Source organism: Manihot esculenta, chromosome 2 (genome assembly GCF_001659605.2).
Source record: "Manihot esculenta cultivar AM560-2 chromosome 2, M.esculenta_v8, whole genome shotgun sequence".
NCBI classification, from domain to species: Eukaryota; Viridiplantae; Streptophyta; class Magnoliopsida; order Malpighiales; family Euphorbiaceae; genus Manihot; species Manihot esculenta.
The window spans coordinates 11,025,064-11,039,670 of record NC_035162.2 but is presented as its reverse complement, the minus strand read 5'-3'; the positions used below and the strand labels follow the sequence as shown (position 1 = coordinate 11,039,670).

The following is a 14,607-nucleotide window of genomic DNA, read 5'->3' as shown; positions in this document are numbered from 1 at the left end:
AAGTCCAATATGAAGTCCAGACTAAATCATTGAAGTGAGATCCAATTGGAGCACTGGACTGGTCTATTTTATAAAGGAAGTAATTCTGCTACAGTTGGGGCTGCTGGTAATAGTTGGGCTGGAGGCAGCTGGCTTGTTGTGCAGAAGGCAGTTGGCTGGCAGTATGTGTGGTATGTCTATGGGGAGGCCAAGTGAGGTTCAGTTGGCTGCGAGGCATTTGCTGGGAGGCACGCGTTGGCAAGTCCACGAAGTGGAGAGCACTATTTGATTGAAACTGATAAAATCCATCGAAGTTAATTAAATTTAAATTTTTATTTTTAAAAATTTTAATTATTTTAATTTAATTTGATTTTAATTAATAAAAAATAAATAAAATCGATTTAAATCGATTAATGAGTAATAATATATTATTTTTTATGATATAAAAAATTAAATTATAATTAAAATTAAAATATTTTAATTGAATTTTAAAACACTAAAAATAAAATATATAAAATAAAAAGTTATTAAAAAATTTTAAATGATTAATTTCAATATCAGTTCAATTTAAATTAATTTTTATTTAAAATTAATTTGATTTAATTTTATAAATATTAAAATTTTAATTTTTCATTTATTTTATTCTATTCAATTTAATTTTAATCAATCTAAATCTAGCAAATGTTGATCCTACCACCGAACGCCAAAATGAGATTGGATTGGCGTGGAGTGCTGCACTGGTAGGCCTACGGATGACAAAAGGAGGCTCAATTGGCATGCAGACTCCCAAGAGCTGAGAGACATAGGGTACTGCGATAAGTAACAGCGAAACATGGGGTGTATGCGTAGACCCCAGGGTGATGCACGCGCCCACATGGGAGGTTAGTTGGATTGTGTGCTCGCCAACACGCACGTATAGGAAATCACCTCGCCTCATGTCGTACTATGTTTCTCTACTGCTAGCAATTTTCTCCCTATTTTCAGCAGTTTCTATAAATTTCCACCGAGCAGCTTGGGGAATTGAGAGGCGGAGTACTCAAATTTTTACTTGGGGATATTTTAGGAGGTGGAGGCTTCCACTTGGGTCCATATGACACTTGTCTCGGCCCAAGTGTATGGCTCCCATATTTTTGCTAAAATTCATTAATTTCAAATTATTGTAACTATAGCCAATGGAGGTGAGGGATACCCATGAATACCCATCATCTCCGACATTTATAAATATCAAAGAAAAGTCTTGTACAGTGGTTTTACCTTGCTCCTTTGCACTCTCCTTGTACTATTTTATTATTTAATGAAATTTAAAGCCTCTCTTTGTAACTCTTGAGTGCCTTATTTCCTTCGTTTGTTTTTAGTGGCCTTATTTTTTCCAGTTGTGCACTCTTTTAGTTCAACCAATTTGGTAAACTATCTTAATGTATTTAAGATTGATTTAATCCTTCTCAAGGACTAAATGCTCCTCATTGATTTTAAAGTCATTTTACAAGGGGTGGAACATAATATATAAACATCTCGTTTACTATCAGCTTTATAAAAAAAAAAAGAAATTACAATAATCTCAATCTCTTTTTATTTATGAATAGTGAATTTGAAACTAACTAATTATAACCCTTTACTATCAATTTTTATGAATTCAAATTAAAAAAAAAAAGAAAACTTTGAACATTTATATCTTCAAATCTTCAATAAAATGCATTCTAAATAATTCCTAAATTGAGTAAAATCAATCACACAATGAAATATAATCTATCTTTTGATGGAGAGGACAAGCCATCACATAGTGAAAACAAAAATAAATTCTTTTTGTGTCAAAAGAACTATGGTAATTATAGTGACAGATCCATAGATTTTGTTAGGGTTTTAATTTTAATTAATAGTCTATGAAAATAAAATATTTTAAATAAAACACATAAAATAAATATATATTACAAAAATTAATAAAATATTAAAATTAAATTATAATTTATTTATTTTTTATTAATTAAAATAAATTAATAACAACTTTATTTTTAATATTTACAAATATACCTTTTAATATAAGTCAATAATCAACTAATCAATAGCTCATCTCTACTTTTATTATGAAATTAACTTTTAATAATATTTATTGTAAAAATAATTTTTTTATTACGGTTATAACATATAAATCCATTAAAAAATAATATTGTTAAAGTAACATATTAATTTAATATAATATTTATTATAAATTTATTTTTTTAAATTAAATTATTTAATCCATCCAAAGATATTTTCATTTCATTTTTTCTAAATTTAAATAATCTAACTTATTATTTATAAAAATAATACTTATTTATATTTAAATATTTTTAAATTTAAATTATCTAATCTATTACCCATTAAATTTATATTTTTTTAAAATTAAATTATTTTTTAAATTTAAATAGTTTATAAAACTCATTAATTAATAAAACATTATTCATAAAATCTTTTTATTTATAAAAATTTAAAATTTATTTCTAGATAATTTAACAAATAATTTTAATTATATAAATAGATTAAAAACTAATTAAGTGAGATAATTACTTTTTAATAATAAAAATAGTATATAAAATTAAATTACACAAGGAATGAATAATTTTAAAAAATTATGTATTGAAGTTAAAATTTTAAAAATAAAAAATAAAATTTTTGGATTAAAAAAGATGAGAAGAACATACGAAAATGAACGATTAAAATTAGATCTACTAAATAGTATCGAATGCGGATAAATATATATTTAATAAAAAGATTAAAAAATTTAATTTTATAAAATATAAAATTATTTAATTGAGTAATTTTAAAATAAAAATTAACTAATAAATTCTTTAAATATATAAAAATTTATTAGTATATATATAAAACTATTTAAATAGTGTTATACAATTTGAATTTTTTTTAGGAGGCCATGGCCCTTGACCCATTTAGTTTTGTCACTAGATTGTTAATAATTTGTCTAAAGACAAACTTATTAGAGATCCATTATTTTGTCTTCTGTTTTCTGAAGTATTGCATTTCATACCAATCCATTTCTGCTGCTACATAATTTAGTAAGTGTAGTTTGTTTTTGAAAAATTGAAATTAAATTTGGATATACATAGTTTCGAATTTTAAAATTCATAACAAAAGTAAATAAATTCAAAATTAAATTAACGGTAATGAAAAATTATAGAAATCCCTAAAAAAGAAAAATTCTACATTATGCTCACTCATAAATAATTATAGTTTTAAAGTAGAATAACTCTTGCACTCCGAGACTTAGCCTGGTAGAAAGTGAATCCTAGTAGACTTGAGAGGTCTAAGGTTCTACTCTCTCAACCCTCTATTTCAAAAAAAAAAAAAAAACAGTAGAGTAACTCTTATAATTATCAATAAAGATCCATACACATGAATGCATTGAATATATTTTTTTAGAGTATCAACTTCTCATATTGATGATATGTCATATAAAGAATTTGGCGTCTCATTGCCAACGAGGTTCCATGGTCTAGTGGTCAGGACATTGGACTCTGAATCCAGTAACCCGAGTTCAAATCTCGGTGGAACCTATTTCTTCTTCCTAATTCTTTTTCTTTTTAAATACTTTTCCCCCCTCCCTTGAGCAAGACATGGATAAAATCACTAATAATTTCACCAAGTATAATTTTTGAAAATCTATATAACCACCGGAAAATGTAAGGAAATTGAAGAAACTCAATACTAAAATAGTAATATTTGTTAATGATATTTCTTTTCCAAATGAGATTTAATATAAAGTTTTCATTATGCAATAAATATTTACCAGTAAAATGGTATTCTTAATGTACATAATAAATGGATAAATAGAAAAACCAGTAGTAGCAGCCAGAATTAGAAGAATAAAAAATTTTCTTTTATCAAATTTATGCATAAATTTATAATGTTTTATACAAATTATTATTCTAATTACAGTTAATTTTTATCAAACCCCACTTTCAATTTCAAATTGTTTATGCCACATCTAAGAGTTTCAGTCTTATTTTATTCCTGACGCCATTAATAGTTCAATAATTTATATTCATAATTATTAAAAGTAATGAGATTTCATGGTAGCTAGAATATTGAAATAAAATAATTTAATATCATAAAATATTAAGAATGTTCATACATCAAAATGCTAACTGTTTTTTTTCCTTGGAGCTTAAATAATGACAAATATGTTATATTAAGAATTGTTATCAAAAGCCCGTCTAGCTCAGTTGGTAGAGCGCAAGGCTCTTAACCTTGTGGTCGTGGGTTCGAGCCCCACGGTGGGCGAATTTCTATTTTTGTCTGTTTTATCGTTGAGCTGCGGAAGACATGAAATGGGTTAAATACCCTTCAATTCTAGAAAAACTTTGGAAATGTCCCTTGCAGAGAAGAAGACTTTCTGAAGTGAGAATGTGAAACCCAGTTGTATTTCAATCATTTTTGGCTATGCATATGTAAATATCGGTGGAATCTCGACCACTCAGTTATAAGTATTTCAAGAAACAAAGATTAGTATCACCTAGAAAATTTGTCTTACGCTTCTTTCTTAACCAAAAGTACGATGAATGATGAATCCATAATAACAAGGACAGCTCAGTAAATGGTATAAATAAAGATCAAAATAATTAATCGATAAACACAACTACATATAATCCCCAGATGCAGAAATAGAAAAATGTCAGAGACAGAGAAGGAAACGAAGCAATCCATGCAGTAAAGCTTCCTTGAGGAGATTCTCTATGTCCATATCCTGTAGGATTCCTTAACCTCCTATATATTATTGTCTTTGAAATCAGGTAAACAACATTTAGCAACCCTACAAAAACCCTAACGGAAATAAAAGAGATCACATCGTCAAAGAAAAAAAAGAAACAGCTTGCAGTAGTTTACCCTCCAAGTTAGTTCTGAATAAGAACTGATCAATGCTTCTCTCTCGAGATATAAACTTTTCTTGACTCCTTCATTTTGCGTCTGTGTTTTTGCCGTGATGCATAGACGTCATACTTCCTCCATATCACACAGCCACCGTTGGGTAAGGTGGCTGTTTCCCCTGGCCTCCTATTGCTTGTCTTGAATGATCTTTTGAAGTACCGATGCATGCATGCATCCTTAAAATTTTCAGCATCACCTAATTTTGTCCCTAAAATACAAAATAAATAAGTAAATAAATATGAAGCTTCCAATTAACAATCATGCATTATGGCATGATAGAGCTATTACATGAAGTATATAGATTGAAAAGAAAGAGCCATATATAAACTTAATTGTTCAAGAATTTAAGCAAAATCATTACTTAATTATTCAAGAACAAGTAATTAATTTATATATATAAAGGGTGAAAAGAAAAATCCATGATTTTGATTTGATAAGTTGCACCAAACCTTAATAACCTGTAAAGAAAAGTTTTTGTGTAATGATTGCATTAAGTAGTTGAGATTTCTTATTTTAGGTGGTTGACTGAAATAATGAATTCCTTCTCTTTCTTATCAGGCTAAGCAAATAGCTTTTGCTTATGCTTCACACACTCCTTACCCAATTTTTCATAGTCTAATTTAAGTAGAATGAATATATATTATCAAGGGACAAACCATCAGTCAGGAGTTAGGGTTCATCTCTATCAAATGTTTATAAACAAAAAAGGTGACAACATGTTATAATTTAAAGTTTTTTTACAATGTTTTTTTGTATATATTAATATTTAAATATATTATTTTGATGTTATTAAATATAAGTCTGAAAAGAAAAAGGGATAGTTAATATTAGGGCAACTTGATTCTGCACAGTCTATTTGATTTAAGGGCAAAAGGGATCCTCCAAAAAGATCCACCCAATAGAGTTACATAGGGTTGGGAGGTAGGAGAGATGAGAGAGTTTTGCTTGCAATAAAAGAAAACAAGAGTTTGAAGCAAGGCTTGAACTTAGCAGTTGCAGCTTATTAACCCTTTTGATGAGTTTGGTGGGAAGCAGCTTTCACTTCTTTCATAGCAGGAGAGGGGGCCTATCATGCATGCATGCATGCATGTGCTTCTACTGTTACTCTTCTAATTTATTAACACAAAAATTTATTCACCTCCTGCAGGGACCATTGTTCTTTGAATTTTTTTTTTAATATTATGATATTAATTTTATAATCAATGAGATTTCACAATCACACACACATGATATATATACACTAGTTGCCAAAAATATTTTTCATTTCTCATAGATTTTTTAATTTATAAATATAATATATAAGTGTCAATTTGAGTTGTTTGACATAATTTATAAATATTCAATGTATATAGACTATTTAAAATTTATAAACATTTAAAATCATAACATATTTAGTTAAAATATTTATAAGTCATTAATAAATAGTTATTGAAATGTTTGTAACAAATAACTTATAATGTATATAGTAATTTTCTAGTTAATTAATAGTAAAATTTGGTTGTTTTCTAATTTTTTTTATTTATATCTGTTTCCCATAAAAAATAGGAGTGTAAATGAATTAAACTGTTCGCGAACTACTCGAGATTCGGTTGAATAAAAATTCGATCGAACTCAACTCGATTTCTAAACGAGTCAAGTTCGAACTTAATTTTTGGTCTTGTTTGGTAAACGAGCCAAATTTGAGTTTCATAGTATTCGACTCGTTAACACTCGTGAACTCGGCTCATTAAGATTCGTGAACTCGGCTCGTTTCTGAATTTATAAGTACGCTCGAGAATAGGCTTATGAACAGTCTCGTTAAGCAAACTGAAATTATTATTATAAAAAAATAAACTCAAACTCTGCATACACTTTCAAAAGTCAAGTCTAAATTTTCTAAAATTTAGTTTTATATAGTTTAGTTACATTTTTAAACTGCAAATATTTGGATTATTAAGATTTAAAAGTTCATCTTTATAAATTTACGAGCTAATTTGTAAATATATTTATTTAACTAAAATTATTTTAATTTTAAATTTATTAATTTTAGACTAAAACTTATTACACAATATAAATAAATTGAACTACTCATAAACTATTTAAATTGAACTACTTATAAACTATTCGAGAATAAATTCGATAAAAAATCGATTCGTCTAAATTCGTTTGCTAAAAGAACCAATCTTGAGCTTTTTAATATTCGGCTCGAATTCGAAATGAGTAAAATTTGAATTCGGTTTGAACTTAAAAAAAATTTAACAAACTATATTTGAACTCTTTAAATCTGGACTTGATTCGTTTATATCCTTAATTTTGAAGTATATTTAAATTCTAATAATCAAAATATATGCTAAATATACACAAAAGGAAAAATTCAGGTACTTACATGTAAATTAAAAAAAAAAGTATAACTTTGTATGTGAAACCCGTGCAACCGAAGCTGCTTGCGGGCGACGTGTCAAAATCTCAATGGCCAAATGACCAACCGTATGAATGTAACACAGCCGTGACTCTGATAAATACTAATCGGCAAACGAGCGGGTTGGCAGTTATTTCTCTAACCTCTTTCCTCTCTCTTTTTCTCTCTCACTCTCTCTCTCGCAACTTTCATAACTCTCTCCTTAACTGGTAACGCTAGAATCTTCTCTTTCTTTCTTCACAGTTCACCTAGTTTCAGAGCTTTGATCTTTCTGTTACTTGCTCGATCAATTGAATCTCCACGAACAAAACCGATGAACGTAAAATGATCGAACGAGGATGTGAAACTTCCACGGTTTTCATCCAAATTTTCTCGCATAATCGCTCTCAGGTCAGTTTCGCTAATAATTATTCTGGGTTTAAGCGCATTTCTGGTTTTGTTGGTCTATGCTATATGATTATTTATAAGTCTGCATTGCCTGAAACACAATTTTCGTGGATCATGTAAAGCTGATCTCTTTCGCCGGAGATGGGGAAGAAAGGAGGTGGTTGGTTTTCATCAGTGAAGAAAGTGTTCAAATCGTCTTCTAATCATAAGAAATTACCAGAGAAAAAGGTATGTAATTAAATTGTAATCGGAATTTTTTATTTTACTTTATTTTTTTGATAATGGAAATATATTAAAAATCAGGGAAAGAAACTTAGAATTTTGATTACAAAAACTACACCCAAAAACAATTCCCTAACAACCAATCTAGACATTAACATGCCAAGCAAAAGGACTTGGAAATCCTTGGTACGTAAAGAAGAAAACCAGAAAACGTAAAACAGTCTCAGGAAACAAGCAAGCATAAGAAAAAAACAACTAGGCAGCTCAAACTGCTTCCCAGCAAATCAGATATAGGTATTTAGAGTACTATAGCTTTACTAATAAGCAAGATTCAAAGAGTAGTAGTTCTATAACCACCACCTGGTTGACTACTTTTTTTTATTATTATTATTACTATTTTCAAGGTACACCTAATAAAGTATATGACCTAACAGGGCACCTCTTAATTTTGATGTTTATCTATCGAAATTTTGATCGTCCTCATTTGCCTGTCAGTTCATAAATTTTCCCTTAGACATTCAGAGGATACTCAAATAATCAATTCTAGATAATCTATGCTGAAATCAGAATTAGTTTTAGCTGAAATTCACAATTATATGATCAAAATTAAATGAATTTAAGGTGTCTGGTCTGGATATCTTACTCCAATGCAATCCCTAAGATTTATATATTTGTAGAGCATCCATGTGAATTTCTGTTCCCCCTCCCCAAACACAGGTACACTGCAGATTGTCATCGGCGGTGATTAATTATTATAAAGGATATGTGTTGAACTGTGGACTATTAGGGCTACATTAAAGAAGAACTGCCTCCTTACCGTATTTAGGACCATGAATAAATAAGCGGAACAAATGGTCCCCAATCAACATGACCCTCAAAGCATGCAAACCCCTTTCCATGACATATTATTATCATGCCACCGAGGCTATCACATCATCTATCTTCATCAACACATGTGCTTGGCTTTGTTAGATACCTATCATGCCAAAATTGCTTTATTTTTTAATCTCTTTTCACAATTTGAGGCAAACCCCCAAATGTTACGAATCGATGATGATTGTTTGATAATTAGTAATTGATCATTCATGATATATATTTAAAGCGTCATGGTATTTGGATTTTACTTAAATGCACTTGTTGTGTTTATTGGACGATAATGGTTTATTTTCCATAACGGATTTCCCTTATAATGACAATTATGAAATTGATGATGGAAATGATGATGTATGTATTTTTAGAAAGACAACGCAGAGAAATGGCAACATGAGGCTCCGGAGGTTGTGTCATTTGAACATTTTCCTTCCCCTGATGCCACTAATGAAGGCAGCACGGCATCAAGTCCAGTGACTGAAGATAGAAATCATGCCATTGCAGTTGCAGTGGCAACTGCAGCGGCCGCAGAAGCTGCGGTTGCAGCTGCACAAGCAGCAGCTAAAGTTGTTCGACTGGCTGGCTATGGACGTCATTCCAAGGAAGAAAGAGCTGCTACTCTTATACAGTCATACTACAGAGGCTACCTTGTATATCTCTCTCTCATTTCTCTCTTACTCATTACATCGCCTCTCTTTCAATGCCCCCACAACTTAAATTAATTTGCCATGCAATGGAGGCCATTAATTATAAGCTCTATCTACCTATATAGATAAATGATAGCTAGGACTATGCTGTAATTCTATAACTTTATTTTGTTGTTAAATTGACTTGAAAAATAAAAAATAGTCATTTTTTGCTTTCACACATTCACTTTCACGGTAATTCACTTTCTCTTGATCTCAGAAGGGTGGCAAATTCAGGTAGTTTAGTTAATAACATGCTACGGTTGCTTTAATAAAGGTAGAAAGTAGTTAAAAATTAATTTTCATGTCAGCTGGAAATCGTCTCGTTATTGTGCAGGCTCGGCGTGCCTTGCGTGCGTTGAAGGGACTAGTGAGGCTACAAGCACTTGTGAGAGGCCACAACGTACGCAAGCAAGCACAGATGACAATGAGGTGTATGCAGGCACTTGTACGTGTGCAGGCAAGAGCGAGAGCCCGCAAACTTCAACTGGCTCATGAGAAGCTTGAAAAGAAGGTTGAGGAAGAAGAAGAATTGGAAGGACGAAGGAGATCGGTGGATGGAGTAAATTATCCCAGGAGCCCATTACAGAGTTATAGAACAGAAGGTTGGGATAACGGGCATCAAAGTTATGAGAGAATCAAGGAAAGTACTTCAAGGAAACAAGATGCTGTCGTGAAGAGGGAGAGAGCCCTTGCTTATGCTTATGCATATCAGGTTGGTGAGCTATGCATGTATTTGTTACTATGTACGCACATTTAATTTGTTACTAAAACACAGATATGATGGTATATATTTTTCTCAAAATCCTTTGCAAATAAATGGCCTGTACTAACAGCAACAACAGCAACATCAACTCATGCAATCTGACCCAAATGGCAAAAAGAGAGTATTTTATGCAAATGAAAGGGAGAAGATGCAATGGGATTGGAATTGGCTCGAGCGGTGGATGTCATCACAACCATACCATGCACGTTATTTGGGGCCAAACGAAGCATCTTATGTGCCGCTGACCACCACTACAACCACCACAGATGACATGTCTGAGAAAACATTAGAAATGGATGGGGTCGCTCCACCAGGCATGGGCAACGTCAACGATGGCCTAGCGGACACATCTCCGTACCCATCTAAGCATCAAAGACAATCAAGCTTAAGCACCCATGTCCCTAGCTACATGGCTTCAACCCAGTCTGCCAAGGCCAAGCTACGTGGTCAGGGCATGGTCAAACAGCGTGGATCCTATGTGCCTCAATGGAACTCATCCACAAGGAAAGGTTCAATTGGTGGATCGGGTTGTGACTCCTCAAGTTCAGGTGGAGGAACAGCTGGTTACCAGGCTCCAAGGAGCCCAAACCCCAAGGGTAATGGGATGCGCCCCCAGTCAAGACGGATTGCAGGTTATAGCCCAGACTCCTACGGTGGTGGAGAGGATTGGAGGTTGTCTCCCATTGATGGTCATGCTTGGAGGCATGATTTTAGTTGATGAGTGGTATATGGAGTTTTTTGTTGAGTATTTATACGTAAGTTATCATTGATTGATGTTTGGCATTTGTGATAAGATTTACCAGTCTCTGAGGCTTGGTAACTATATATATGTTTGGGTGCAAGAACTCATATGCGCTTATGTTCATTTTGATTATTTATGATCCTACATTGGCACTGCTATTTTATTAATCAACCATTCAACTCAATACTCTATTGTTACAATTACTTCATACTTTTACTTTTAGATTTTTGTTTTTTTTTTGTCAAATTATCATATTTAACATTGGATGAAATTAATTATGTAGTTATATTCTTTAAAAAAAAATAATAGACAATTTTGATTTTACATTAAATATGAAAATAGTAGTACAAGAATATCATTTAATGTATATTTTAGTTACTTTTTAATTATATAATATTTAAGTATGGGGTATATATTATTATAAATAATTTAATATATTATAAATATAGTAATATAGTAGTAATTAAAAAATCATCACATGATTTAGTATATATATATATATATTTTTGAAATGAAAATCGAAAATTGAAAGAAATCTTTTACATTTACTAATTATCAGATTAAGTTTGTGTGGATATGATTTAGTGTATTTGCAATTAAAATTGATAAGAAAATGTAGATAAATAAACTATAAATTATCCAGAGCTTCATTTTTTTTTTGTTTTTTTTTTTTTAATTAAGAAAGAACACTGTGGACCCCGATAACCAATCCGATATATTAGGGGTTTATAGAAAATAGGACAAAGGGCACATCCGTAATTTAAAAGTCAGTCAAGGGTTGATTTTGAAGAGGCAGCCGTTATTCTGTTTTCTTTTACCTCCCAAAGAATTCTCGGTTCCATTCTCTCTCTTCCATTTCCAAACCCAACGGAGAGAGAGAGAGAGAGAGAAAGAATTGCAGAACTCCAAACGATGGAGAGAAAGAAACAATAAAATTTGACAATGATTTCAAATTTTCGAGAGCGAAATCATTCACGCAATCAACAAAGGGAGAATTTCTCATATATGTAATGCAAATTTTCTACTTTTTTCTAATTCAATTCTCATTTTCTCTCCGGATTTTAGCTTTTCCTTGATTCTACGTAAAGGAAAAGGAGACGAGAAGGAAGAGAAAAAGAGCCACACACACACATAAAAAAAAAATCATCAAATGATTTCCAATCCAGATCTCATATTCTATGCTTGCATTGCAAAGGGACTCACAATCCTTGTGGAATTTTCATCCTCCGAAGAGCCGGGAATCGAAGACATAGCTAAACAATGCATAGAGAAAACCCCTCCTCACCATTCCATGTTCTCTCACACCATTCGCAAGAAGACCTACACCTTCTTAATCCATGACCCTTTTGCCTATTTCGTCATTTTCAATGAAGATCTCCAGAAATCTGACTCTCTCTGGTTCTTAGACCGTGTGAAGGTCGCTTTCGAGGAGTTAATTCTATCCAATCCCAACAAAGATGTTGATGAGCTCACAATGCTTTGTTTTCAAGACCACTTCTATCCAACTTTTCGCGAAATACTTCAATTGGATGTAGAGTTGGTGGATTCTTCATTGGGGGTACCCGAGGATAATAGGACCCCAAGTTTGGATTCGACAAAGGAGAAGGGGTCGGTAGTGAGACCCTTGCTTTCGAAGCCGGCTAAACTATTGGTGAAGAAGAAGAAGAGACCATTAGGTTGCGGTGGGGGTGCCAGTGATGGAGGAGGAGAGGCAAGCGGGGATCATCATAACTTTAAGAATGGTGGTGCTAGGATGGATAATAAGGCGAATCACGTGGGTGTGAATGGACATGTTGTGGTGAACAGGGAGTTCTCAGTTTCCATGACGCACAAGAATGGTGGGCATCATTTGGGTGATAACAAGCACAAGGTTAATAAGACTTGGATGAAGCTAGTGTGGGTGATTTTGATATTGGATGTGGCTATTTGTACTGCTTTGTTTGGGATTTGGTTGTTGATCTGTAGGGGTTTCAAATGCATTGATGGTTGAATTGAGATGTTTTGATAGGTTATGGTGTTTTACTTGTAAATTGGTCTTCTACATTGAAGCTTCTGCATCAGATACCAGAGAACAACATCCATGGGGTTGTAAGAAAAATTATTGTACATTGGTTGTGGAGTTCTGTGTGGTTTCCACCGGTAATAATATTAGCTTCTCCGATGAAAAACTCTTTTGCTGTTAATTTCTGGACAAGTTTTGAAGATCATATCAACTTGTGAATATTTTCTTGTATTGCCGTGAACTGTGAATATTTGTAGCTGTCGTTTTTAACGTGTTTTTGCCTTCTGCTTGCACAAGCAGAAAGTTAATTATTTTGTTTATAGAACAAGCCATTTTCCTAAAACTTTCATGGTATTAGCTGCGACACAATTATTTATTTCCTGCTACAATGTCAATTAATTTCTTGTTTTGATTTTATTCTTGTCGTTTGCCGTTTTGGATGCTTACATATAAGATTGTGGGTGACATTATAGCATCTACCAAGGTTCCATGGATAGAATCTGGTTCTATTGATCAGCTATTAGCATCGTGAACACTGCCTTGTATTTCGTAACCTTTATCAGATAAATTCTCGTCATATGGTAGAAGAATATTAGTAGATTAATTTGTCTACTGAAACTTTCCGCCATATGAAGGCTTGCGAATAAACTGCCCATGCTGTTCTTTCTTACAGTTAATTGTTCTAGCTTGTGCATTTCCACTGCAATTCGTGGTCTTTTGTTATTTATTTGTTATTGTTTTTTATCCTGAACTGCAATATTATACAGTAGGAGGCCACAAAGGCAGGGAAGAAAATCAAAGAGAGCTGGTGGGCTCTGGCCTTATAAATGAACAAATACGGAAGGTGGTGGTAGAGCAGCTCCAAAATCAAAATCCTAGATAGTGAGCATGCCAAAGTGTGATTTTATTTTCTGGAGCCAATTCTTCAAGCTTTCATGGCCAACAAAGCTGGGTTTTTTTTATCATTTTCCCCTCCCTTCCCTATAAATAGTACAAACGGAATGGCCTTTAAAAGGTTATCTGTTGCCAACCGCAACGCAAGTTTGTAATGGTCTTTGGAGCTGCAGAAGCTAATATTACCTCATTCCACCTCTTAATTTCATGCATTTGCTGCACGAAATAACGTAATGTTATATCCACGTGTGTTTTTTTTTGAATCGAAAGTTGGAGATCGATTAATAAAAAATGAGATTTCTCAATTTTATTCAGACGTTAGTATCACCGTGCTAAACCTTTAGATATTTTAATATATTTAATATTTTCTTTTTTTGAGTTTTTAATAAAATTCAATTTATTTTTATTTATAAAAAATTAATTTATTTGAAATCAATTTAAATATAATAAAATTCAATTTAACTCTTTTAATATGAATAGATTTAAGTAAAATTATTTTTTATAAAATTTTAATAATTTTGATAAATTTTGTTTTAATTTAAAATTAATTATTATAATTAAATTTTTACATTAATTTTGTTAAATATAAAAATCTTTTAAAAAATTATTTTTTTTAAATTTTTTTAAATTGATCATTCCAAATAAAATTAAAAGAAAGAAAATAGTTTATGGTATAATAATATAAAATATTTGAAAAAATTACAAAAGTATCCCTCAGGTTTGACTAACATGCAGATTTTAATA

General features: G+C 31.6%; 2 protein-coding genes and 2 non-coding genes across 4 annotated transcripts; all 4 read left to right on the top strand.

The window, feature by feature from the left end:
* The first annotated feature begins 3,452 nt into the window (after nucleotides 1–3,452).
* Nucleotides 3,453–3,524, top strand: TRNAQ-CUG. Its single transcript has one exon. It is a non-coding gene; the product is annotated as a tRNA-Gln (tRNA).
* A 654-nt stretch (nucleotides 3,525–4,178) lies between these two features.
* TRNAK-CUU lies at nucleotides 4,179–4,251 on the top strand. Its single transcript has one exon. It is a non-coding gene; the product is annotated as a tRNA-Lys (tRNA).
* A 3,167-nt stretch (nucleotides 4,252–7,418) lies between these two features.
* On the top strand, nucleotides 7,419–11,151 carry LOC110603232 (protein IQ-DOMAIN 21). Its single transcript, XM_021740935.2, has 5 exons — nucleotides 7,419–7,684; nucleotides 7,804–7,909; nucleotides 9,142–9,423; nucleotides 9,797–10,174; nucleotides 10,296–11,151. The coding sequence occupies exons 2-5, from the start codon at nucleotides 7,823–7,825 to the stop codon at nucleotides 10,941–10,943; spliced, it is 1,395 nt and encodes a 464-aa protein (XP_021596627.1). The 5' UTR covers nucleotides 7,419–7,684; nucleotides 7,804–7,822; the 3' UTR covers nucleotides 10,944–11,151.
* A 341-nt stretch (nucleotides 11,152–11,492) lies between these two features.
* LOC110609944 (phytolongin Phyl2.2) lies at nucleotides 11,493–13,350 on the top strand. The gene has a single exon (XM_021749791.2). The coding sequence runs from the start codon at nucleotides 12,118–12,120 to the stop codon at nucleotides 12,955–12,957; it is 840 nt and encodes a 279-aa protein (XP_021605483.1). The 5' UTR covers nucleotides 11,493–12,117; the 3' UTR covers nucleotides 12,958–13,350.
* Nucleotides 13,351–14,607: the final 1,257 nt, after the last annotated feature.